Below are 26046 nucleotides of genomic sequence, written 5' to 3'. Positions count from 1 at the left end.
CTTCGAGAGGGAGATAGATCTTACACCACTGTGGGGCTGAAGAAGTTATCTCCATTGGAAAAGGAAATTTGCCACAGTCAACGCAGGTCCCGTTTTGACCGTCGAAAAAGCCAGCTTGCTCTGGTAAATTTCAAAGCGTTGTGGCGGAGCTTTGGCAGATGTCAGCAAAAGTTATCCTCTTAGCAACCACTCTCAGTCCAAATTAGCTCCTTTGGTTGCAATCAACGCAACTCCACTAAGAACCAAGGTTGATTATCACGGTGCGGGCCGAGAGTTTGGTCAAAGCTACCCACGCCACGGCTCTGGCAGGTCAACTGAGAATCGACATAATAAGGTTATTGGGGATTGTTCAGTCTGATGTATTCTATCTTGAACTGGTCTTCTTGCTGGCTCTTGGTTTTTTTTCTCCCCTTTTCTCCCAATCACTCACTCCGCACTATTTCTTATTGTATTCAGGACATATTTCTTCTGTAAGTGGCGCCGATTGAATCGATTGAGCCTGAGCCAAGACATTTGGCGAGTTCGCGATCCTAGACTGCCTAATTTCGGGGCGGTGCACCAACTGACGCTCAGAACCCGTAGCGCTGCAAGAAACCGTGCTCACAGCATCACGTGCTACCAAAGCGCGACTCAAAATCCTTACATCTCCAGCTCCGAAACTGCCGTCTCACCTCATCCTCTCTACCAGGTCCATCGGCTCACCTCTCTCAGGATGGTTATTCCACGAGCCGGCGTCCTCCTCGCCATTATCGCCTCCGTGGCCCCATCGGTTCTGGCATTGGAGATTCCGAGTAATGTCAAGGACTTCTACGACCATGTCCGCAATCGAGGCGAATGCCGCCACGAGCTGAAGGGCGGTTTTCACAGCATGGAAGGCGACAGTGGAGACTTTGGCTATTGCGGCGATTATTTGGACGATTACAAGATCATGTACATCCAGGGCAAGGATGGCCAGCTGGCCAACATGGACATCGACTGCGATGGCGCCCAGACTTCTGGCGATGGCCGCTGCCAGTTTTCCACCGACACCCAGTCTCAGACGACGTTCATGGACACCTTGGGCACATATGGCAAAGGCGACCTCAACTCTTACATCCACCCGTATGTCGTTTTCGGCAACAGTGGCACGAAGAGTGGATGGCCGAACTTCGATCCTCAAGAGCACGGCGTTGAACCCTTGAGTATCATGGCTGTCGTCTGCAACAACTCAATGGTATGTCTAAAACTGGCTGAACTGATCTTTGAACGCAAAATACTGACTCTCACCCAGTACTACGGCATTTGGGGCGATACCAATGGCGACGATGGCCCCCAAGCTATGGTTGGCGAGGCCTCCATTTCCCTCGCAACTGCATGCTTCGGCAACGGCGTCCATGGCAATCAGGGACATGATATCAACGACGTCCTTTACATCGCATTCACCGGAAACGATGCAGTCCCTGGTGCAACCGGCGCCAACTGGTCTGCTTCCAATGCCGATGAGTTTTCGAAGAGCATCAACGCTCTAGGTAATAAGCTTGTCGAACGTGTAGGTAGTGGCAGTAACGTCAGAGCCCGCATGAGTAAGGGGGTCATGTTTTCTGCTTACTTTGTTGGAAGCATCTTGATCATGTTTTGACCGATGATGCTTTCTTGTTTTTCCTTTGGTTTTCGTGTTGGCTGGTCCTGTTTCTCCTTGTCTCTCACATCTTCTTCAGTTCTTATCGTCTCCTTGGCATAATTTCCGGGTGTTCAGCGATTATTTCCGTCCATATCATCGCGTCTTCGTCTTCGTTTCTATTCTGTTTTCCTATACCCATGTCTTTTAATTCAAATGTATTAGATGTTGTGATTGAAAAATGTAGAAACAAACCATAGAAGATTCACAGACTGTGAGAGCACGGCAATAGATGTTGTCATTTGGTCTGTCTATGCACTCGTCCCCAACGAGCATGACCTGAGTCTTTTGTGACTGAAGGCCGAACGTATATGGCTCATTCGTTAATTTAAAGAAAAAGTCGTAGCAGTGAAGGTGGTCGTAGTTCTCTATTTAACAACAACCCGTTCCACTCGCGAAATGCCATCAGTGTGATTGTCATTATAAAGATGGGATGTTTCGCATAACAACACCTCTTCCTTGAATAATCTCAAAGTCTAGTGGGATTCAATTTTGCTTTCCATGTTTTATTCTTGCAAAATTATCTAGTATGGCCTAATCATGCTGACCAGGAATCGTTTCTTTGAACTTTCGAGCAGGCACGTTTTGCGCAAATAGCAGATCGAGCTCCTCGTACGTTCGCCCTTTTGTTTCCGGTAGCCTGAAAAATGCCCAGGCCAGTAAGAGGAAACATGTGCCGCTCCAGAAAAATGCTACACAAATAGGGAGCCATGTCAGCGATGGACCGCAACTGTCGTATAGAATGATAGCCGCTGACGTACCTGTGTATCCTGAGAAATCCCAGGCTGTTGGGTTGATGAAGTATGACTGAAGCACAGAAGCCGAAACATTGACAACGTAGTATGCGTTACGCGCCAAGCAGACTGTCTTTTGGCGTAGCCGTGTTGACCCAACTTCGGCAGGCAATGCCCATCCAAGTTGACCGACGGAAAGTTGAAAGACAAATGTCCAGAAAAGACACAAAGCCGCTTGCGTATAGCCCACCCCTTGCCGATTCTCCCATACCTGAAGAGTTCCAATGAGCAGTAGTGCGAGAAGCATAACTATTACTCCCGATAAGTATATTGTCCGGCGGCCGAAGCGCGGCATGAGGATAAACCAATTGAGAAAGGTCGCGATGAGGGCTAGGCTTGTACCGCCCAGATTCAGTGAGTAGATAGTCGCCGTAGGTAGTCCTACTTGCTCGAAGAAGTATGTGGAGTTGTCTGTTAAATGCCAGGCTTGTTAGATGAGTTGGTAAAAGGCATACGGCCATCTGGCTACTCACATGCGAAGTTGAGGCCTGCAAGAGGCTGCCCAATGAACGCCATGCACGCGATCTCCGTTCGTCGCAGCTCAAAGTTCTTGAAACAATCCCAATATGTCGTCCCGACTTCAAGCCGCTCCTCAAGCTCGTTTGTATAGACGATCATAGCCAGCGTCTTTTCTGGATCCGCCAGCGGCGATTCTATTTGTAGCCTGCGAAGGGATTTTGCTGCAGCTTCAATGTTCCCATATCGTACCTCATGCCAGGGACTCGTTGGTGCGCAAGCCACGAGAGGGATGAGAAACGCGGGCCAAATCCACTGGACTGCGAAGGGAATGCGGAAAGCCCATTCGTCCTGGCGAGACTGAAACCCGCGCAACACACCTGCTGCGATCAGCTGTCCGATGATGAAGCACATGTTTGTAAAGCTGGTGAAGTAGACGCGGAGAATTGTTGGTAAACACTCCGAGGCATACGCCGGGGCGGTTGTGGCAAAGATGCCCCATGGAAAGCCAGCGAGAGCTTGTCCGATGCAGAGAACGGTTGGATTAGGAGCAAAAAATGTTATAAATATGAAGGCCGAGAGACTGCACAAAGCTGCCAGCAGAACGGATTTATGACCAAATCGACTCACGAGTGGCCTGTTGATTGTGTTAGTTCGTTCTTCGCCAACATATCGCCTGTTTGATCTAGAAGGCGGGTGAGGAAACAAACCCGTTGAGCAGCGCACCAAAGAAAGCTCCAACTCCCGAGGCATTAGACAGACCTGCCTGCCAGGCCGCACTAAGCTGATAACCAGTTGGACCTTTGCCTACATACTCGCCAAACTTGATTTGAAACTGCGGATAGGCAAAGAAACTTTGCACAAGAATTTGATCGTAGCCCTCCATGATGACACATGTTGAGATAACTAAACACCAGAGGACGGCCTTGTAGTAGATACTGATGGCTTGGCGGAACGTCAGCCTGTGTTCGGAGGCGATGAATTCGGCGACAATGTCGTCGAGGGTTTTATTCGACCGGTCCGCCTGTGCCATAGTCTCGCTCTCGGCATGTTGTTCTTGAGACTCTGGAGCCAACAGCAACGCTGATTCGTCTCCGGACGGTTTAGACGCCATAGTTATAAACAAAAGGCTCGACTGCTGCGAGCTTAATTGACGCGACAGAGAACTCTGACGTGCACAAGGAAAACGATGTCGTTCGGCAAAGTACAAATATACTTTTCCCGACGAAACATTTGAAGTTGGCACCCAGCTCCGGATGACGGAATGGCCCGAGAGATTGCCTCAGCAGTCGGAGTATCCGAAGTCCGAGGACATGAACCTTGACCGATCAGCTGGCGCCCCGCATTTGAAGCATCGCATTAGCTCGTTGAACCAATCATCGTGGGCCAAACCGTTTCTTGTGCTCCAACCCCCGAGAGGCTGGGGATTGACGCGGGGCCCCCTCGGAGATCGAGTATCGCGAGGTTGGCGGCAAAGAACCGCGCGCTCTAGTTCGTGAAAACCACTCTAGTACATAGTGCTAAAACAAGGCGAAAGATTCGTGCGAAAAAGGCGTGAACTTGGAATAAATCGCACCAGCACGAGGTCTTGTCTGTTTAGTACCTACCTCATATGAGCATCCTCCACTACTCTTTAGCTTCTTTCTGAGGCGCTGAGCGTTCAAGAATCAATCTAATCAATGTCCCCCCACTCGTGAGTTTGCACAATCACGACGGTGGGTGGCAAAGGAGAGCTGATTGAGGTAGAAAATCACCTTATCTTACCCGCCGCCCCTAGCAAAAGGGTGCATCTTCAATTATCTCACTTGAAACTGAATGATCAGCAAAAATATTGCACATGATGTAGCCTCAGATCGTCGCATTCAAATATTGGCAACGGTTGAGTAATGGAGTCAATTGTCGTCAAATTCGAGGCAGTCGTTGACACCGGGGAAACCTTCCCTTCTTCTTAATAGGCTAGTGCACGGCGTTGTGGTGCTGTCCGGAGGCCGGCTGACTTCCCCTATCGCTCCACTTGGCTTCCCCGCTCGTAGATACATGCGAAATCATTGTGTACAACATCTTGAGATCTCATCGCAACCCGTATCCGAAGAATCTCCTCACGGCTGTGATTCAACTGTTGACCTGGCGCAAATGCCTCCCAGAAGTAGTTTGAAAAGAAACCGAGCGCCACGGAAGCGGGTGCCAAAGGCGTACGGTTACCTATGTTGATGCTGAGTAACATTCACTGACAGGCCTTGTCTATGAAGTTGCACGAGATGCCGCGATCAAAAGATCAGGTGCTCTGGACTTGATCCTTGTCAGCAATGCAGCAAAAGGGACTTAATATGTCATTTCCCCGATGAGTCGCAGAAGGTCGTCGTCACCAGAGAGTACGATTGCATTCCTACGAGAGTCAAATATGATACTGACAAGATTTATGAAAGGTACATCAAGGAACTTCAAGAGAAACTTGCGGAATATGAGAGGCATGGGCCTCATGAAAATACGCGCGGAACGACAGATCTCGATCAGCTCATGAGCCCGGATATGTGTGAGTGAAAATAAGGATTAGACTCATCGCTTGCTGGAGTTAAACATCCTACTAATAGTCTAGTAGATGATGGAACCACTGCTTTCACGGAAAGCTCTCTGGATATGAATCATAACACTCTAGACGTTGCGGCTGCTACGCCATCATCTTCTATAGCAGCAACAGTGAACCACGCAATTGGCGATGTTGCCGAAGCACCACTTACGAACCCTCTAGCGTTCCATACTATAGACTGGGTTCCAGGCCCTCATGGCTCTCCTAGTGCGTCTTATTCGCATAAGCTGTTGATCGGACTTGCTGACGGTGAGAAGTGTTCATGGGAACTTCATCCAACTGGGCGTTTGGTCGCCGAGTTCTGACCATGACACACGAAGCTGTCACAGGCACCCCTCTGAGAATTGACGATCTTTTCTTTGACGCAAAGGTGTATGATCTCAAGTGGGACGGAAGCAGAACACCATCAGGCCGCGACGACTTCAGTCCATCCAACCTACCGACTCAGGATTTCGCCATTTACCTGATCAACTCATTCAAGTTCCGCTGCGGCCGTCTGTTCTACTTGTTCGAAGAAGAGAGCTTCATGAAGCAATTCGCAATATTCCATGAGAGCGGAGCAAAACACCCTGATTTATCTCGTCTGTGGTATGTTCATTATTTGATCATCCTAGCCTTTGGGAAAGCGTTCGTGGTGCAGACATCAAGGTCTCAAACGCCTCCTGGATTGGAGCTCTTCGTCCAAGCAATGAAGTTGATGCCAGACTTCACATTCTTTCATTGCGACTTTGTGGAAAAGGCTCAAGTTCTGTGTTCTGCAGCGCTGTACTTGCACTGCCTCAGTTGCCGTACATCAGCGTATCGTTATGTAGGTCAACACCAAGGGCACCGGTGTTATGAACAAAACGTTGACATTATCAGATATCACAAGCCATCAGCCTCGCCTTTGAAGGGGGGATGTACACCGAGATGCAGGGGCAGTACCTGGACGATGCTTATGTCCAGAGGTGTCGGATGATGTGGTGGACGATTTACGTGCTCGAACGACATTTCTCTACTCTTTTGGGGGTGCCACTGTTCATTCAGGATGAAAACATATGTACACCATACCCTTCTCAATCCGACCAAGGTCAAAGGGCAAGCGTGATGCAAGTCCAGGTGAAATTGGCGCAAATCATGGGCCAAATTCATAGAAGTAAGTGCTCTCGGGGTAGAGAAATGTCAGGTACTGACCGGAAACAGGTGTGTATGGAATTGATGGACAGCTCGACAGTCGCTATCTTAGTGCTACCAAGTCTCTCCTGCAAAGTATGGCTGGCGTGGCTGGTCAGCTGAATGATCTCTTTGATATCAATTCAAGCGAAAACACGGCTGGCGTCTCACGAGTTTCGGCACATTTGCATCTTCAATATCATCAGGCGAGTTATTTTCACGTTTCAAGAACATGGATCGTTACTAACTGAATCTTCAGTGCATTGTATTGACGACCAGGCCACTACTCTTCATATTCTTGCAGTCTAGGCTAGGGCAATCACAAGCGACACCAATGCGCTGGGCTCAGTCTGAAAGCGTCAGGGGCCTTCTTCAGGTTTGCATGGAGTCTTGTTGTCAAATCATCAAGATCTTGTCTCGCCTCCTCAACCAAGGCTTGCTAGGTAAGCGTTTCTGACGAGGATGATGATGCCATATTGATTGATATCTATCCAGAGAACTTCTTGGCATTTGATCTTGATGCAGCATTCACAGCGACTATTGCTATTCTTATGGGGGGCGCCATTGATCCAACATTACTCCCGGACTATCTTCAGCTGATACAACGAGCTTACACTCTTTTCGACGAAATGACCTCACATGGAAATAAAATTGCTGGCATGATTGTATCCGAACTCAAACAGCTTGAGGGGTACCTGAGCCATCTGCAAGCGAACGGCCAAGAAATATTGCCGCTGCAAGACTACGACTCAGATGTCATGACACACATCAACCCTAACGCCCCGGTGCCGGATCCACAAGACCTAGGAATTGGACTCACGGATGACTTCGAATTCGGTCTTCATTTCGAACTAAGCACCGAGCAGTTGATGCAGCTCGCAGACTCATTGGATATTGATAGTCTTAGCCGCCCAATGTCGGCCTCCGGCTCACACTGAGTACCAGGTATGCGAAGGAGAAAAACTAGGGTATATAGTAGAATGCAACGATCCAAGGAGCTGCTACTTCTATCACCCACGATGGACTCATTCCACATAGATTCGAAAACAAAATTCAAACGTGTTCGACTGTATTGAATTCGATAGTACGTTAATCGGCTGGGATTCTCCTGAGTCAATGAGTGCGCGTGCAGCCAACTTGAAGCATTGGAAGCCTGCTACGGTTTCATGCTCGCTTCCAAAGGTTTGAAATCGAATACCCGTTGATATAAAGCGGATGTCATCCCGGACCCAGCCTGAGATCACTGGAGTCTTGATCTCCATTGATACCCAAGTAATGTTGAAAGGTTATAGAGCCCAAATATTTGGCACTCATCTTCGTGGCAACAATGAGATGGGCTTCTCTAGCGTAAAACAAACGTAAGCGATGGCGTGCGCTTCCAGGTCGAGTTGACGGGGATTCAGGCTTACTGGTCACGCAAATACGGGCAATAAACATAAGTCCCTACGGCTATTTGAAATTTATCAGTTCCGCGCTGACTTTCTCAGCATGTATGTCCCGCAACCGCACCGAACCATGTGAGTTCTTGTATGCGACAACATCGTAGGAATGCCTAGCCGAAAGGTTCCGTTTTCTATGTTTCACGACAAATATAAGCCCATCGAATTCCAAACGATATGTAGCTGTATTGAATTGACTTTCAGTGCTCGAACAGAGGTCTGATGTCTTGGACATACCAGGAAGGGTGCGCCGGATGCGGTTTCCGACACTGGCCTGTTAACGCCGACATCATCACCGATATCGAGATTATCACCGTAGTTCACGTAAACCAATCATCTACCTATGTGACTTGTAACTCATGCATGACGGGTGCCAGTGAACCCTCAAGCATTCACCGGGTGGCGCAGACGGTAAGATCTTTGCAGTATGGCCATCAGTGTAACCTTTGAACCGGTACTGGACGACGTGCCGGTGGGAGGAATCTCTCTCGGCGTAATTGGCGTATTGCTCGACAGGACTCAACATTACTCATTGGACAAAGATCTTTGAACCTCATATTTTCGTTTAGAGTGGTGAGATATTCGGAGATTTCAAGTCCGCTGAGCGAGCGATTACGGCAATGTACTGCCATTCAGTCGGTGACTTGCACTGGCGGTCACATAACCTCGACGGCTGTTACGATAACAGCATAAAACATGGACAGACACGGGAGAGATAGCACCCCCTTGTGCACGACATGAGAGAAATCAAACATGTTTTCTTGCTGGTATGAAGCTCTGCCAAGCAACAGCTGAAATGGGGTCGCGGGGTCCTGGTTGGCATAAGGCGGTGCGCGCTTAGCTCGGAATTTGCATTTCAAAGGTTCAGCAGGAGGATGGAACGAAACTGCTGCTTTCAACGAAATTGTTTGAATTTTGTGTGGTACTAGCTTCATTCTCTTTCTACCACAGTTGTACGTATGTTAGGAACCTTCTCCATTTAGACATCTTGTAGTAGTCGTCCAACTGGTTGATTTCCTCCACGCTCAAATTACGTCGGCCTCTGATGCAATCAGCGGTCTTGAGATCTCGCCATGGTGTTCTGTAAATGATCTTGTATCCGGCCGTGAATATGACAATGAGAAGGAAACCTATCATGTACTGGAAGAAATTCTTTGCACTGAATGAATCGCTACCCTGGAGTCGCAGAAATACCATCAGCAGGTGTACCGGGCAAGAAAAAATGTTCATACGCGTAAACGGAAAAGGGCATAAGGATTGCTGAGTCTCATAACTTACTATCACGTCAATGCCACAAATAAGGCATGAAGCCAGAAGAATCAACGAGACGAGCATCAACCATGCTGGGGCCAGCGGCCAAGCGGCAGACCGCCAGGCATAGGTCTGGGAGAATAGCGGATCATTCTGTGCCTTGAGAGCTCCATGGAAGCGCCAGTTGGTGAAAGAGATGATGATCCAGTTCGTGAAGAATGAGGCGCTGGTGATAGATATCAACCAGTTCAAAACTTCAAGTCCAGCAGCTAAGCAGAGACTAGAGTTAGCTAAAGGTCCAGCCAGGCCTAAAAAGCTTGTCAGACAGGGTTTGAGCTTACATGCGAGTTGGATGTATGACAGGATGATCGCTACAGCGCAAGTGATGAGAAGCGCGAGTCTTGGTCGTCCCTTTGAGTCTACCCTCGCGAGGCGCTCGGAGATAAGTTTCTGGTGAGCCATGGATCTGAGAACTCTGGAAGAGATATAGACTGATTCGGCGGCGATCGCCAACACACCAAACAACATTCCAGCATTCAGCAGTGACGAGATTCCCCTAATACCGGAATTCTCAACGGCGATAATGAAAGGTGAAGCTGCAACGCCGCTTCCGCCAAGCAGTCTCTCATCGTTGGAAGGTACCAATATTGTGATAAAAACAACACTGATCATGTAGATGAAGTTGACTCGAAAGGGTACGAGTTTCGTCGCATGGGCCATCGAAAAGCGTGGACTCGCCGCCTCGCCGCCCATAATGCCGATGAAGACTTGATCACCAACTGCCCAAGTAGCAAGTAGGCCGCAATTTGCGAAGCCCTGAGACAAATCAGTCGCCAAGTCCCTCAAAAATAAGGTCTTTTGGGGCTTACAGTGAACCCATTCAAGAATGGAGGCAGTTGCGTCCACGTCTCTCCATGATGTATGCGGCCGTTCGGTCCGGCTCCAAGTACCAAAGCCAGAGACAGGACAATGATGATCAGGAAGAGGAAGATCTTGATCAGAGACGTGAAGTATTCGAACCACGCAAATGCTTTATTTGGGAGGAGAAATATGACGAAGCAGGCGACAAGGAAAATCGACACTGTCCGCGAGGTTGAGTTAGCATCCATAATCCGTCTGAATGGTCGATACGGAAGGCAAGTGGTTTGACGTACCCGATCCGGCCAAAGGGAAGGATTCCTGTGCCCATAGCTGGATCAGCACATGGAAGAATCCTGTCTCAGCTGCTACAATGGCGGTCCATCCTTCGTCATGGTCAATACTTGAACATCATCTCGCTTTGGCCTTACAGCAACTTACCGAGCCACTCAGCAAAACCAGCACCAAAAGCAAGCGCCGGGTCAACCCAGCGATCAGCATAGTCAATGTAATTTCCAGATACAGGAAAGGCGATCGTCATCTCTGATAGCGATTGGAGTACGGCCCAGACACAGCTGCATACCATCAGGTACGCAAGAACCATGTTACCTGGGCCGCCGGTAGCCAAGGCCTTGCCAGTTGCGATGAATACTCCGCTTCCAATGTTTGATCCGAGGGATATGATCTATCGCAAAGATTCAGATTAGAGTAGGGTCTTCAGTGAGAAGATAGAAAGCTACTCACATGAACTTGGCGAGGGGAGAACGATCGATGAAATTGACCATTTCGGTCCTCCTGCAGTTGCTGCGACTGGCCTTCAACCACACTATTGGTCGGATGTAAGGGCTCTTTCTTATCGACGTCCAACTTCTCTTCATTCACAATTGGCGGGGAGTGATCGGTGACTGTCATTGTGCCACCCGTGTAATGATTGTGTCTAAGAACTTGAAGAATATGCAAATGGTGCCTTTTGATAAGAATGAACAACGATTGAGCTGCACGAGTACAGAAAAAGCAGAGGCTTAGGGATATGGTCTGTTTTGTACTCCGAGATAAGAGGCAGCCAATCAGCCCATGCACATATACCAAGCCGAGCGTCCCAACCAATATCCCCTTGGTATCTCTACTATCTTGGAACATCTGCGTTCTCCCCGGCATGCAGCTATCTGCCAAGCTGACATCAACCGGCATCCCTTGCCTTTCTTATTTCCTAAACATCTTGGCATCTTGGTCTGCAGATAGACAGACCCGCTTTCCCCGCGTTTCCACTTTCCTCGCGGGAAACTGGGCTTACACGATAGCTTCACGCTACGGGAAACGCATCCGAGCACGTTGCAATCGCCGACACAAGTGCAATCACCGACACCAGCCAGAGCTTCTGGCCTGTCACACAGCACTCGACTGTGATTAGCTGTATTCATCGTGTATTAGACAATGACCGGATGCGATTTCCGTAAGTCTGATGACATGCAATCGGATCTAGCATCCAGGTATGTCGAGCATATCCGATTGACGGGACGTTGCCGAGAGATAGTCGAAACAATCATTTACATCAAGATAAATAAGACCAGATTCACGAACAGTTTACGCTGATATCTTCTGCATCAAATTGATATCCTCCAACACCATCATTTGATACACCTACCTTCCATCTCAGACTGATCTATTTGCAATCTCACATTAGCAATCAGTCATGCCGTCATACGTCGACAACCGTCCCCTGGACGTAATCATAATTGGGGCAGGCTTCGGCGGCTGTTACCTTCTTCGGAACCTGCGAAAGCAGGGATTCCGGGCACAGATATTCGAGGAAGGTCACGGCCTGGGAGGCGTTTGGTGGCACAACCGCTACCCCGGTGCCCGTGTTGATACCGATACCCCTTTTTACGAGTTTTCCGATCCCGAGATATGGAAAGAATGGGAATGGGCCGAGAAATACCCCAGTCAGGAAGAGATGGTCAGGTACTTCGAGTTCGTCGACCAGAAGTGGGATCTCAGCAAAGACGTCACCTTCGGCGCCAGGGTGACTGACGCATCCTTCGACCCCCAGACGAACGCGTGGACCATCCAGACCGGCAGCGGACATGAGGCCACAGCTCCTTTTCTGCTGCTAGCCATGGGCTTTGCTGCCAAGATGTACGTCCCTGACATCAAGGGGCTAGACACTTTCCAGGGTTTCTCATGCCATACCGCCCGTTGGCCAGAGAAACAACCCGAGCTTGCAGGGAAACGGATCGGCATTATTGGAACTGGAGCAACTGGTGTGCAGCTTGTACAAGAGCTAGGGCCAGATGCAGGAAAGCTTGTCGTCTTTCAGCGCTCTCCAAACTGCGCAATGCCAATGAGACAGAAGACGTGGGCATCAGATCCACCAAGCAAATCAGGATACTCGGAGCTCTTCTCGCAAATGAAGAAGACCAAGGCTGGCTTCACCTTTCCAGTCGTTAATAGAAGGGCCATGGACGATACACCGGAACAGCAACAGGCTCTTTTTGAGCACCTTTGGAGCCTTGGAGGGTTTGCACCAACGCACGGCAACTATGCGGACTTCAACACAGACCTGGCAGCGAATCACCTTTTTTACAATTTCTGGCGGGACAAGGTCCGTCAGCGACTGCCCATAGACGATCCCGAGTTGATCGAGAACCTTGCACCTGAGAAGCCACCATATCCTTTCGGTACGAAACGATCATCACTTGAGCAGAACTTCTACGAAGTGTTTAGTCAGAGCAACGTCGAACTAGTGGCTCTCAAGAAGAATCCAATTGACAAAGTTGTTCCAGAGGGAGTGCAGATGTCTGATGGAACGCTCCATAAGCTGGATGCTCTACTGCTCGCCACGGGCTTTGACGCAATCACCGGCAGCTTTACCAGAGTCAACATTCGTGGCCTCAAGAGGAAGTTGCTGAACGATGTTTGGAGTACCGGAACTCGTACCTTTTTGGGTTGCGCTAGCAGCGGTTTTCCCAATATGTTCTTCCTCTACGGACCTCAGAGCCCGACGGCTTCGGCTACCGGGCCGGTGGTTTCAGAGATCCAGGGCGACTGGATCATTCGGACTCTGGTGCACCTTCGAAGTAATGGATACACGCGGATCAACGCGCAGTCCGACGCAGAAGAGGATTGGAGCCGTCGAACTACTGAGATATGCAACGCGACGCTTCTTCCACGGAATAAAACGACGTGGTACATGGGTGGAAATATCCCTGGGAAGGCTAGAGAGGCTTTGAACTACATGGCTGGCTTGCCTGCGTATCAACAGGCTTTAGATGGGTGTTATGCGAATGGTCTCGCTGGTTTCAGCATAGATTAGCTGCTTAGGAATTGCAGTCTCAACTTTTGGACGCTGTAACAAGGGGAAAGTAGAAATGTTGACAAGAATTGACGTGTGGTAAATGACATGCCTTGGAAAGCAATTATACTTGGCCACTGTGAGCGGAACGAAGGCGGTACATGAGTATTATTGTAAACTTATTGATGTTTTACATTGCTTCAAGTTCAGAACTCCTGAATATGACTACGTAGCAACTATGTTCTGTTTGATACAGAGTTACGGAAGCATATCCGGTCCCCTGACACTGCATTTTCAGCCATGACCCGCAACCACATCAACAGGAAATAAGGGATTGATGTTCAAATTGTCTGACGGATGGGAACTAGCAATTATGAGTCCTAACCAGCTTTACCTTTACCTAAGGTATTTGGTAAGAATACGCATGTCTGTTGCGCAATATGGTGTCAGTCGTAATATTGGGTATCCTTCACGATCATTGTAAAAGCTTTCGGCTCTGTTTAGCGCGTTTCCGTTGTAAATGAACTCGTTCAAGTAAACTTCAAGGTCGAGACTCAAGATAGAAGTTTTGCATAGTACATTGTTTGCCAGCTTCCATTGTTGGAACAGTACGATCGGGGAGAATCATCTTTTTGAAAGCCGTCGGCTATCTCTCATGACCATTCATACTTTCGAGCTTCGACTGAGACGGGATCGAAACAATGCAGCAGCAACCAATCAGGTCTGAAACCTGCTAACTCATCCTGGCTGGGCTCAACTTAATATCTCGAGTCAATGAAACGATGGCTTTCGTTGGCTCGATCCATCTGATGATCATACCGCTACCCCTCATCTGATTCCTTCGTCCGACGAAACAAACTTGATAACCACGATGTCGGCTCGACTCATCTGAAATGCCTTGCCGAGAAATCTCCTGTTGGCTCGGTTTGAGAAGCTGAAGCTCTTGATGCCATCGTTCGTCCAGATTATACCTGAGTCAAAGTCTCGTAAGGTTTATTTCGAAGTATATTCCCGAGGCACACGCTGTTTCCAGAGTGAAAAGTTTCTTTGCGACCATGCCGCGAGCGATATAACTGCGGGCGTGCCCCAGTTGAGTCTCCCAGTACGGCGTGTTGTCAAGATCAACCGCTACTACGATGGTCTGAGTGCATCACGAGACTCATGATGTTTATCGACGGTATCTTCGCAGTGTTGCTGGTCAGTCTCTCGCTGCTAGGAGTAGGGCATGCTTTTGTGGCAGACCTGTCTCTCCTGGCGTTCTCGGGCACACCGGTGGGCCAGATGGTTAATCACAATGGACGTAAGTAATGAGTCTTTTCTTTTCGCACAGCGTTTCTTAGAGAAAGCATATTAACTTCATGCAGTTGATATATACCAAGCCAAGCCCAAGGACCAACAAGCCGGCAACGGCATGGGGTCGCCTAACAAACCATTGGTCGGGGTCCTTCTTCTGACAGATGTCTTCGGCATTCAATCAAAAGAGAACAAACTGTACGTCAGGCCTATTACACTGATGTAAAATGTTCGAGACACAGCTAATGAATGAACAGTCTGACAGATAGTTTCTCCCGGGCTGGGTACGTCACGATAGCCCCCGACCTTTTCAACGGGAAGCCGAGGTCAGAAGATCCCAAGTCCGGCTTCAACGGCACGGAGTTCTTTGGTAGACATGGGCCGAGCGTCACCGATCCCATCGTCTCAACGGCGATATCATACATGCGGGAGCAGTTGGGGGTCTCTAAGATTGCAGCGGTGGGATATTGCTTCGGGGGACGATACGCCTTTCGAGCCCTCGGCCTCCCCCAAGGCAAAGCTGTGAATGCAGCGTTTGCGGCCCATCCAACTTTACTTGGAGACGAGGAAATCAAAGCAATCAACGGCCCTGCAAGCTTGGCTGTTGCTGGTGAGTTTGATTTCCATCTGCGGATATGCTAAGGGGCTTCACAGTCTCAGTTTCTTGCTAACACTATGAATAGAGAAAGACACGGGGATGCTGATCAAGAGAAGGATGGAGATAGAGGCGGCAATGGCAAGCACTGGTCAGCCCTTCACCATGAACTTATACGGTGGGGTTCCGCATGGTTTTGCAACACACCCAAACCTCGACATTCCCGTGGAAAAGGCCGGAAAAGAAGACGCCTTCTTACAAGCTGTCAGATTCTTCGAGACATGGGTATAGTCGACAAAAACCGGAGTCGCAGTCAACACCACAAAACCAGCACGCTAAAGATAACGTAAACTAGCAGTCTCCCGGATTCTAACTGGAGTGAATTGTCTCAAGTTGCATATTGAGCGGGGTATGCTCAGTCAAAGTATGGGCCGCTGACGTGTTTGAACTGATACTTCGACGGCTAGTAACTCATAACATACAGTATGTCAGCCACATACATGAATGAAATGAGGAAATCAGACGGTTACGTTCTCGTTGAATTTCGAGATGTTATTCTTCAGCATGGTGACAGGATAAGGTGTCAGCGGGCTGCATTAGCGCGCTCTCATCTGTGAAACCACAGAGTTGCGGAACCAATCATGCGCTGGAACACAGCTGAGGCGCCCACACATTTTGACGGTGATGACTTGATGGACTCAAGGCAGTAAACAGAATGCTCATACAAATGAATACATAAGTATATAAGATCCGTTTTGTTTTGGATCTTTGTCTTGTCTGCTTTGCCAATCTCACCCCAAAACCATCGTTTCTTGTTACTCATAATGTCTTCTTTCGACGGCAAGGTCATTATTGTCACTGGCGCGGCCTCCGGTATGGGCCTTGCTACATCTTTGACACTTCTCTCTGAAGGTGCAAAAGTCGGAATGTGCGACTTGAACGGTTCGGCTCTCGAGAAAATATACAGCGAGCTGGATCCCAAACTCCAAAGTCGTATCTTCACCAAATCCGTTGATGTTACCGACCGTCAAGCCGTCAAGCGATACCTGGAGGAGATCAAGTCAAACTTTGGAAAGCTCGATGGTGTTGCGAACTTCGCAGGTACAGGAGGCCACAATATCGGGACTGAGTCGATTTGGGAAACGAGCGATGAGGAATTCGACTTCATCACAAACCTCAACGTCAGAGGGGCGTTCAACGTCTTCGCCGAAACTCTCAAGCCAGGCGTTTTGGCTCACGGGGGAAGCTTCGTTCAGGTCGGGAGCATGTTTTCTCTTCAGGGGTTCTTGAGAGGTGCCGTCTTCGCCGCTTCTAAGCATGCGTCCTTGGGCATGGTGCGGAGTGCAGCTAAGGAAGTCGGAGATAGAGCCAGAGTCAACTGCGTATTACCGTAAGTCTATGAACATTCTGTCTCTTAGCGTTGGTGGCTGTGCAAAGCAGAAATAATGCTAACAATGAGTAGAGGTGCTATTGATACACCTATGCATCGCGCCAACCTCGAAAGAGTGCCCGACTTACCAGCTCCAACTCTGGTCGGTACAGCACAAGAAGTTGCAGATGTCACAATGTTTCTTCTAAGTGATAAGAGCACATTCGTGAATGGGGCGGCTTGGAGTGTCGATGGTGGCACTAGCCTTTGACAGCCTCTGATCGGGTTGGGTACAACTGCTCGGGACGTTGCGATATAGAGCACAGTCAGAAGCATCATGAAACCTCCATAACAAAGACTGCCCTCATTCGCTTACATTGGTGATTTGAGAAGCATGCAGTCATCACCAACTTCCGCATCTAGTAGCGAATCGCCTACCTACATCCACGGGTTAAGTTATCCGAACAGGCCAATCCGAATACGCTCGACTTCGCTTTCGGTGTGTTGGCCACCCCCACTTATTAGGCTTCTCTTCCCTCGGTGTCCTGGAGACGTGCCGCGGCTTGCGATGACTGTCTCCGACCCTCCGACAAAGCGCAGAGCGCTCGTCTGATAAAAGCCGAAATCGACTCCACCATCTTCCCTGTCTAGGGCTCCATTCACACCGGAATCCGCGGAGGCTAGATTCGCAGCCACGGGCAAATAGTTCAACCGATTGGTAATCAGTGGCTCGTTGTCGTCGGGTCGTTCTGTTACGTCAGTGAGGGGACAAGCAGAGTGGGATATTTATGTCGTCTAGAGCCCCGGTAGTTCGGCAGATAATACAAATTACCTCACCAACTCATCTTATCGACCACAGAGAACGTCACAACCTCCACTCAAGTTCATTCGAATAAACCTCAAGTCGCAACGCCCCAACCAGCGCTCAAAATGGCCACCGTCACCGTCCTCTACCCCAACGAGCCCGACGCCAAGTACGACGTCGACTACTACGTCAACAAGCACATGCCTCTGGCCGGCTCGACATGGAAGCCGTACGGCGTGACGAGCTGGTCCGTCACCAAGTACGCTCCCGGCCCCGATGGCGCTGAGCCCAAGTACGCTTTCGCCGGCATTCTCCACTGGGACAGCATCGAGAGTGTCAAGAAGGGTCTCGCGTCGGCAGACACCGCCACGATCATGGCGGATGTCCCCAACTACAGCAACAAGCAGCCCGTACTCATTATTGGCGAGGACGCTAAGACGGTTACCGTTTAAAGGAAGCAGTTGAAGCAAATAGAAGTCGAAGTGTTCGAGTAACGACTAAGCCAACATGCGTTGTTCCTTTTCTCTTCTTTTACCCACATAGGTGTGCGATTGTGAAGAACCGCAGTGATGCTCTGAGATTGACTAGTACTTTACTCATGGTGGAAAAGACTGAAGAAACATATCTTGGGCGGAGGTGCAGACCCATATCATGCTTCCGTCCGATTGCTTCGTCGGTAATCAATGTCGTCTCTGTTTTCCCGCTAAGCGCTGGCCAAGGCACTATCCGGCCGGCCCCCAAGAGTGTGGACTTCATATTGAGTGGGTGGATGTGCAAAGGGAGTACCTCAAGAAATTAAAAATCAACTTTAAAACCATTCACACCTACACACTAGAACCTACCCTTCCCTCTCTTTTTCCCTTATTTCAACCCGATCTCCTGTATATACTGTATGTATGTTTGGACTGTCGCCATTGCTCTAAAGGACCTTACTAGCTGTTCCAGCATGAATATACTTCACAGCCGCGTCTACTCATAAAGCAAATCATCCTTGCCGAAAAGAGAAATAATGAATCTGTCAGGTTTCGTCGGAGGTAGGGCTTTCGGGCGTCTAAGCTCCTACTTCTGCCGGTTGCGCAAGAACACAAAGATAATGTTAGGCCGGCATGGGGAGGATAGATTATTTTGCAGCCCATTCTGCTTTGCCGTTGACGTAACGGTAGTAACGATCTTGGTCTGGATCTAGTATCCAACGGGTTTCTCGTGGGCCAGTGATCAGCTGCCCTGAGCTAGGACTTTCTTGTGAGGAAGTGTGTTCATCGCTTGACCGGGAGGCAATTAAGTTGCCTAACAATCATTACAGATCAGTATGTAGTCAGAGATGATTACGACGGAAGAAGTTACAAGAGATGTGAAAAGGGGACGAGGTTAGCTTCGTGGCGGAATCTCGTGAAGGGAAAACGTCGACAAAGAGGTACATACTGTTCGGAACTGCGAAACCTGCTTTTTCGAAGAGCTCCTTGCCACCATACTGGCCACTGAACCAAGCGATGAGCTCGTCAGTTGCCTTTGGAACATCTGATTCCACAGACATGCCCGAACTGCTGATGTAAGAGAGAAGGAACTTGATGTCCTCTGCATCCGACCTCTTCTTTAAATCAGAGGAACGGCCGAGAATGGATCCACACTTCGCATTCAGAAGCAATGTCGGTTTCAGCACTCTGACATTATCGACCAGCACGTAAGGGGTCGAGGCGGAGAACTGGTCTCTGAACATTCCTGGAGGGGCAAGAATCTCAATCCCTACCGTATTCGCCCCGGCCTCAACGTAGCTGGTGTGATTGGTCCTGACTTCGACTTGGAAGGCCGAGTGATCCCGGAGTTTGTTCCGTGCGAGTTTGGTTTGTCCCTGTGGCACGACAAAGTCCACGTCCATGGTTACGCGAGCCGAACCGAGCATGGTGCAGGCAGCTCCTCCCACAATGGCATAGCAATCATCCCCCATAGCATATGCCACGGCACGAGCAGCGTTTTTCGTCAACTGGGACATTGTTTTCCGAGTCTGTTGTCTTTGTCTTTGGCTTATCTGTGGATGTTGCTCGTCGTATAAGTCTAAGATGAGAACACAAATCAAGCAATTGTTTTTCGCGTGATGTACAACCTGGAAGATTAAAAAGGTGCGGCAGATGAGAAAGAATGGGGATCAGCTTCTTGAAATTACGAATGGAATGGATCATAATCTTAGATCTTTCTCTTCGTGTACATGAAGTGAGAGACTACATGTAAGGCTCCAGGCTACACCATAATTCCTCATCTGGGCCTCGACCTCGAGGGCGACGCCATTCACGCCACCGTAGATGCCTAAAAGCTGATGAAAATAAGATTTTCTTCCTTCTAAATATTCCATATATGTACGTTATTGACGTTATAGTGAGAATTTAGATGAAATAGAAAAAGGAAGGGCTATTACATGTACATTGTGTTGCACGACAAATCGCTCTCAAAGCTTTTATCCAACCTGAACCGTTGATGACCCTCATAATAGCTACCGAAAGACGTCATTGTCTCGAAACTTAAATGATAAAGTAAGTGCCTCCTCCAGAAACCCAAGACTTTTGGCGCGGTGAGCTGGTGCTCTTCGAATGAGATACCGAAGCTGCCTAGAACCACGTGACAGTGCATAATCAGCTGATGGGCACTAATACGCAACCGTTGCGCAACCAGTGTCGTCAACTCTGTTCTGTTCAACAGGCATCTCTCCACCGTCGCTTCACCACCGGGACTACAAAACCAACAATAGCAATTTGCCGCGGCAATGTAAGGCAGCAACCCTTCTTTTCTGCCCTCTATTTCGCATCTCGTTATACCCAACAACAACAACAACACACTTACTACTGCAAAACCAACATGGCAACCTCCAAACGAACCTCCGCACGACTTCAGCCATGCACACTCCTCCAGGCAGCCGGTATTCCTTGCACTGTCTGGTTCGAGGATGCTCTGGCATTTCACGGAGTTCCTACGGACGTTTTCTCCTTATATTTGCTTGTGGTCGACATGGAACAGGCGGGGCAGGTCTTGGTTCAGAATGGCTGGACAGATGCAGCTGAACCACCCGAGACTTTGACCCATTTCCTCCTATGGCACCCCGAAGTCCGACGCCGACGGCTGAACCCCCCAGCTCCCAACCCGACAGTACCACATCAAATGGTGAGCACCGTCCTCCTTCCGGCTGCCGACTGGAATCTCTCCACCAACGAGCTTGTCTGGGCCGCCTCGTCGAATCACTTTTTCCCATCACTATCGGCGTTGACCAACAGTCTGATTTCCAAACTGCTTGATGCCCCCCACGACAGTCACCTGCAAAGCACCATGGCCATGCATCTTCTGTATCTTTATGGCCACGTCAAATCGCTCAAGGTACAGTCTTTTATCGATAGCATCAGTCCCGAGAATCGCCAGTTCCATATCGACGCCGTTTCTGGTCAACCAGTTGGTACATTGCCAATGATAGCGCATGAGCGCGAGGTTCGAGCACAGGTGCGGAGGGAGGAGAATGAGCGTCAGGGAACGTCAACGTGACAATCGATTCTCAAGCCTTTATGTTTCATTGCACGAGTCTTGAAAAATACAGAACGCTATTCTTAGTCTACTAGTCTTCATGATTAAGAAGCAAGCCAATGCCATAAACCGTTGCTTCCTAGGAAGCTTACAACACCTTGCACTATGGGGCTAGAATTCATGCAATGCTTTTTGAAATTACCTTCTTATGATCACTATTCCGACGACGTAAAAACTTTCAGATGACAGACTTCCATCTGCAATCGAAAACTTGAACATCTCCTTCACATAGCATCGCCCACGGAACTTATGGGCGACGTCGTAATCCAATATCTCTAAACTTGTAGACCACTGAACTGCTGCTTTTCGAACAAAAACGTCTCAAAAAAGAAATAGGCCCGGAGCTGATGTAGCCAAATTCGCTTTTGAGCAGTTTGCTTTGGCAGCGAACGCCCGCCGGATCTGGACGGAGAACGGAGCAGATCGACCCGCCTGGGTGGGGCCGTTCGTCGGCCGCTGGATCCGGACAAATCAGCAATGTTTCCGGCACCAATTTCTTTCATCATGGGTTGTGCTTTTGGCCCTTCAGCTGTAGTTTGAGCATTCGAATTCCTGATTACATTAAGTGAGCCTATGTACTTGTAACCAACACCAACCCGGACCTATTTACGCATTTCCGGGGTGTGCTACCGAAAGATTGTCGTATAACGCACCGGTGCGGAAAACGCGGACTCCTGTTGTTCCCTTGGTACTCGTCGACACCGTAAAGGTGAGCTTAGGCGTCCTCATATCATCCACAAACACCTTGACTTCCTTCTTGACTGCTACCACCCGCAAGTGATACTTCGTATCGGCCTTGACAGTCATATTTGTAGATGCCAGCTGTACCCAGTTCTGATTCATCTGCCCCAGCAGCACCGATCCAGATGCATCAAGTGCGGCGTAAAACCCTGTTACGCTATCGATGCCAGACGAAGCGCTGGTAACACCGAAAAGAACACCCGCATCGCCCGAGTCACGGGCGGTTGAGTTGATGTCCGGGTCGACCAGAGTAATGTCAATGTCGAAGACAAAGTCCTCGAACCCGGTGTTCTGAAGTGCCTTGCCGCTCCAGGCCGAGGTCTTTTCCGCGCTCAGCTGGCCGTCTTTGACAGAGAACTTTCCCTCAAACCCGGTATTCCACCCAATCAGGTTCCCATCGTCGAAGTTGTCTTTGACAAGCATCGTGACCTGCTTGATCTTGCCGTCGTCGTCGAAGTACATTCGGTCGTACGCAAGTTGTCGATGGTTGCCGTCGTTATCGCCGAGCGGGCGACGGTGGTAGAAGATGTACCAAATGTCGGTCCCTGGCACGTTGATGACGGCATTGTGACCAGATCCGGTCGCGACAGCGGCGTCTTGCTGCAGGATCTTGGCCTCGCGGTTGAAGGGCCCCAGAGGAGAGTCGGAGATGGCATACGATACGGAATAGTCTGGCCCAGTCCAACCGCCTTCAGACCACATCAGGTAGTACTTCCCATTCCTCTTGAACATCAGCGATCCTTCGGTGTAGTTCTCCGGGGTAATCTCCTTGTACTGGGTGCCGTCTGAGAAGTTTCCAACGCTGATCATATCGGCGTTGAGCATGGCTACATTGGCATGTCCGTGACCTCCGTAGTAGATGTAAGCCTGCCCGTCATCGTCGATGAAAACGTCCTGGTCGATCGGTTGTGCACCGTTATGGTATTCGCCGATGAGAGGTTTGCCGATAGCATCCTTGTAGGGACCCTCAGGCTTGTCTGCCACCCCGACGCCGATGCCACCGACTTTGGTCTCGCCCTCCTGAATGTCGTTGGCAGCGAAGTATATGTAATACTTGCCGTTGCGCTCAATGTGAGCGGGCGCCCACATGGCTATTTGCGCCCATGATACGTCAGCTTTCATAAGGATGTTGGGATGCTTGGTCCAGTGGACCAGGTCCTTCGATGAGAAAGCATCGAGATAAGTTTGCTGCTCGTAGGCCAATGACGATGTCGGAAACACCCAGTACTCGTTGTTGTAGATACCCGTGTCGGGGTCGGCGTACCATCCGTCGACGAAAGGATTGCCGGCTTCTGATGTTGTGTAGTCAGGTACGGGACGAGCGACGCTGGCAGCGTAGGCGCCACTTGAAAGCGTCATCGCTGTGAAGAGAGACGTGAGGTTCGTTAAGATGTTCATGGTGAATTTCTTCGCTAGATGTTTGGGAGCATCTGAATGATTTGGAAACCGAGAAAGTCAGTATTGATGAGATGAACTTTGTGATGCGAAGCACAACATGCTTTATGCGTTATCCGGTTCATCTTGCCACCGCCGTCGGGGAACATCGCTCTCTTAAGGGCTCTGCGATCCATCTGCTAAAGCACGGTCATGAACTAACCAACTATTGAACTAGCAGACGATGGACGGCAGAAGGATTCTAGCGCTAGCTCCCAATCCCACCGTCTCGCCCTTATTCTCTAAGTAATTCTGCTGCCTAGCCCCGACTAAAATGCGTCCTTCCACATTAAGAATGGAAAAGAATGGCCAAGAATACCATTTCAGTTATTGTTTGTCTCTGAATTCTGGGCGGGAGAAGGGATCACCCAGGTCGTGGTTCTTTGCGGCTGGGATCACCAGACTGCAGGATGGCAGCGGTTTTAAGCTTGTTCTGAGGGAAGTGCGGGTACGATCGATGGGCAGACAGGCCTGTAAATAGCAAAATCACCTCGACAAAGATTAATCGTTTGTTTTCAACATTATGTGGGAGCCACAAGACGTCAGATCTTGGTCGCATAGTTGCTCTGCGGTTCTGCGTACCTGAACGCCTGGCATCATGCCAAGTCGGACTACACTTAACGGCAGGATTGGCGACAACAGCCACAGCCGATCCATCGGCTGTCTGGGCGCGAAACGTCAAGCCTTCAAAGGAGCAATGCTGTGCTCAGGATGAGCGCTAGCTCTAATGAGTCTGCGTCATTTTCAGTGAATTTTGCCATTAAAATGAACGCGCGAAATGCAGAAATAGCAGTGATGCCGTAATAGTTGTCCATGCGGGAGTTCAATGTTCCTAGGAGTTTAGCTTCTAACACACACACATGGGCTTCGGTTCCGGTCCGCCCACGAAGTGAAGATTGAGGTTTATCTCATATTAACCGATTTAAGATACCATTATCATATCCTTCGAGAGAAGTTCCTCACATGAGTTTGTTTTGGCGCCTCAACGCCCCTCCCAAAAGCATCAAAATGTGAGGACAACGTCGCCCCGTTTCCAATGTCCTTCCTCGAATCGGCCGTCACCTCCCTTCCTTTCCATGCTTGCAACGCCAAGTCATTCTTTTCTCCAAAAGCTACGCCAATACCACTGTTCAATTGATTCAGCTCTACATCCGACTTGGACCTTCTAAACCCCGCTGCCCTCGGCGTCGGTAGCGTCATCGTTCGGACCGAGGCCGCCCCAAGACGTCGCAGCATGGACTCCTCGTCGCTTACGAAACGCGCTGGTGGTGGTTTGTAGTCCCGGATTAAGGCTCGAAGTATAGGTATCGATGTTGCAATGATTGTCACGGCGCTTTCCGCGGCACCCCATATCACAAGCTCGACGGTATCGATGATGTCGAAGGCCCCGATGGCGGTGATGGTCTTGATCTTGATCAAAGACACGACACCTGCGCTGGAAAAAGTGTTAGATACCAGAACGCTGCGGTTCCAAACTCAGAGGCGGCGAGTGCTCACAAGACACCCATGCTCATGGCGAGCGAAACGCCCAGCTTCTCTCGCTTCGTCATCGTGAGTCCCCATATGATCTTCCACGGCAGGATCGCGAGGATGATGTCCATAGCGCCAGAATACGACGCCGTGAACACGTTGTAGTTCATTGGAATGCTCTTGGGCCAGCATGTACCCGGAGTTGATGCCGTTCGCCATGTCTTCTCGACAGGCCAGCACTGAATCCAGGTGAACAGCACGTTAAGACCGAGGGCGACGTTGATGGTGATCACAATGAACCAGATGAAGAATTTCATCCAGCGTTCGTTTGCGATGCGCAGCAGCGTAAGAGCGAAAGAGGTCTTACTCCAACATGCCGCGATGATGGAGAATGAGCCGGAGAGATTGGCGTGCAGAAGAAGCCAGGACCAGTTGCCGGGCGTGATGTCCCAATTATGCTTCCCAAAGTCGTATGACACGTCGATAGTGATGAAAACGCCAAATGTCAAATAAGCCAGCTGCAATATGTTAGAACGTTTGAAGCCGTGATGGCTAGGTTGACTCACCCAACCAGCTATCATGTAATGGTCGTCCCACCAAAGCCCTCGTTGTCTCGTAAACTTGCAGTAGAGTCGTAGTCCCATAAACACCCCAGCCACGGCCCCGAGAACCCAAATAATAGCAAGCATCCACGGGCCATAGTCATCGTGAGGGAGTTCGTCGAAAGGAACGTCGTCCATTCGAGCTGAGCGTCGTCATCTGGCGCAGTGAGAGACGGACGAGGATACTGCGGCTGCCGCAGACTTTTTTCTTCGTCCTGCCGGGGGACAGCGCAGGGTAACAATGAACGGTCGCAGAGACCAAGAGGATCTCCGTCGACCCAGCATCGCATTTCCCCCAGACGGCAATGCCTGGCTATAAGAAGCTCGTCATTTTCCATGTCCGATCTGGCCAAGTCCAGGTCCAGGTCCAGGTTCAGGTTCCATGTCTCCGCGCATCACCCGAGAAAGGAGTTCGGACGGTCGACCAAACACAACCATGACACCCCCTTGAGGGCTATGCTTCGCGAACCGTCTCCTTGTTCACCCAGAAGAAAGAAAAATGAGCGATTCCTTCTGGAGACATGTCAAGCATGATGGACAGCTCACTGTCATATCCGCTGCCCAACCATTGGAAGAAGAAGGGGTTCCCCTGACTGTCGAAACCAGGAAGCGAGATGAAAATGGCATTCCAGCGTGTCATCCCCCGCATTCCGCCCGGCCTTAAGGGGGTCAAAGCGCTGTCATGAACGC

At 49.7% G+C, this 26046-nt stretch overlaps 9 protein-coding genes across 9 annotated transcripts; 6 read left to right on the top strand and 3 right to left on the bottom strand.

Moving 5' to 3' along the window:
- Positions 1 to 712: 712 nt before the first annotated feature.
- On the top strand, positions 713 to 7584 carry CkaCkLH20_04575 (zn 2cys6 transcription factor; the record flags this gene model as incomplete). The annotated part of the gene is made up of 7 exons (XM_038887294.1): positions 713 to 1213; positions 1271 to 1508; positions 5752 to 6302; positions 6356 to 6629; positions 6677 to 6819; positions 6906 to 7089; positions 7142 to 7584. 7 exons carry the CDS (start codon positions 713 to 715, stop codon positions 7582 to 7584), a joined length of 2334 nt encoding a protein of 777 aa, XP_038747460.1.
- A 1443-nt stretch (positions 7585 to 9027) lies between these two features.
- Positions 9028 to 11106, bottom strand: CkaCkLH20_04574 (amino acid permease; the record flags this gene model as incomplete). Its single annotated transcript, XM_038887293.1, has 8 exons — positions 9028 to 9261; positions 9364 to 9605; positions 9678 to 10152; positions 10206 to 10417; positions 10491 to 10580; positions 10636 to 10737; positions 10804 to 10879; positions 10939 to 11106. 8 exons carry the CDS (start codon positions 11104 to 11106, stop codon positions 9028 to 9030), a joined length of 1599 nt encoding a protein of 532 aa, XP_038747459.1.
- Positions 11107 to 11887: 781 nt separating this feature from the next.
- On the top strand, positions 11888 to 13507 carry CkaCkLH20_04573 (cyclohexanone monooxygenase; the record flags this gene model as incomplete). The annotated part of the gene is made up of 1 exon (XM_038887292.1): positions 11888 to 13507. One exon carries the CDS (start codon positions 11888 to 11890, stop codon positions 13505 to 13507), a length of 1620 nt encoding a protein of 539 aa, XP_038747458.1.
- Positions 13508 to 14647: 1140 nt separating this feature from the next.
- On the top strand, positions 14648 to 15665 carry CkaCkLH20_04572 (dienelactone hydrolase family protein; the record flags this gene model as incomplete). Its single annotated transcript, XM_038887291.1, has 4 exons — positions 14648 to 14786; positions 14851 to 14977; positions 15037 to 15389; positions 15463 to 15665. The coding sequence occupies 4 exons, from the start codon at positions 14648 to 14650 to the stop codon at positions 15663 to 15665; spliced, it is 822 nt and encodes a 273-aa protein (XP_038747457.1).
- A 533-nt stretch (positions 15666 to 16198) lies between these two features.
- Positions 16199 to 17014, top strand: CkaCkLH20_04571 (uncharacterized protein; the record flags this gene model as incomplete). The annotated part of the gene is made up of 2 exons (XM_038887290.1): positions 16199 to 16764; positions 16837 to 17014. The coding sequence occupies 2 exons, from the start codon at positions 16199 to 16201 to the stop codon at positions 17012 to 17014; spliced, it is 744 nt and encodes a 247-aa protein (XP_038747456.1).
- Positions 17015 to 17673: 659 nt separating this feature from the next.
- Positions 17674 to 18000, top strand: CkaCkLH20_04570 (uncharacterized protein; the record flags this gene model as incomplete). The annotated part of the gene is made up of 1 exon (XM_038887289.1): positions 17674 to 18000. The coding sequence occupies one exon, from the start codon at positions 17674 to 17676 to the stop codon at positions 17998 to 18000; it is 327 nt and encodes a 108-aa protein (XP_038747455.1).
- Positions 18001 to 18863: 863 nt separating this feature from the next.
- On the bottom strand, positions 18864 to 19538 carry CkaCkLH20_04569 (uncharacterized protein; the record flags this gene model as incomplete). Its single annotated transcript, XM_038887288.1, has 1 exon — positions 18864 to 19538. The coding sequence occupies one exon, from the start codon at positions 19536 to 19538 to the stop codon at positions 18864 to 18866; it is 675 nt and encodes a 224-aa protein (XP_038747454.1).
- Positions 19539 to 20695: 1157 nt separating this feature from the next.
- CkaCkLH20_04568 (uncharacterized protein) lies at positions 20696 to 21070 on the top strand (the record flags this gene model as incomplete). Its single annotated transcript, XM_038887287.1, has 1 exon — positions 20696 to 21070. One exon carries the CDS (start codon positions 20696 to 20698, stop codon positions 21068 to 21070), a length of 375 nt encoding a protein of 124 aa, XP_038747453.1.
- A 645-nt stretch (positions 21071 to 21715) lies between these two features.
- CkaCkLH20_04567 (arabinan endo-alpha-l-arabinosidase a) lies at positions 21716 to 25494 on the bottom strand (the record flags this gene model as incomplete). The annotated part of the gene is made up of 5 exons (XM_038887286.1): positions 21716 to 23262; positions 23343 to 23424; positions 24539 to 24719; positions 24782 to 25272; positions 25321 to 25494. 5 exons carry the CDS (start codon positions 25492 to 25494, stop codon positions 21716 to 21718), a joined length of 2475 nt encoding a protein of 824 aa, XP_038747452.1.
- Positions 25495 to 26046: the final 552 nt, after the last annotated feature.

The sequence above is a fragment of the Colletotrichum karsti genome (genome assembly GCF_011947395.1).
Source record: "Colletotrichum karsti strain CkLH20 chromosome Unknown Scaffold12, whole genome shotgun sequence".
NCBI lineage: Eukaryota > Fungi > Ascomycota > Sordariomycetes > Glomerellales > Glomerellaceae > Colletotrichum > Colletotrichum karsti.
Note: the sequence above shows the minus strand (reverse complement) of the source record. Positions and strands in the feature narration are given on the sequence as shown.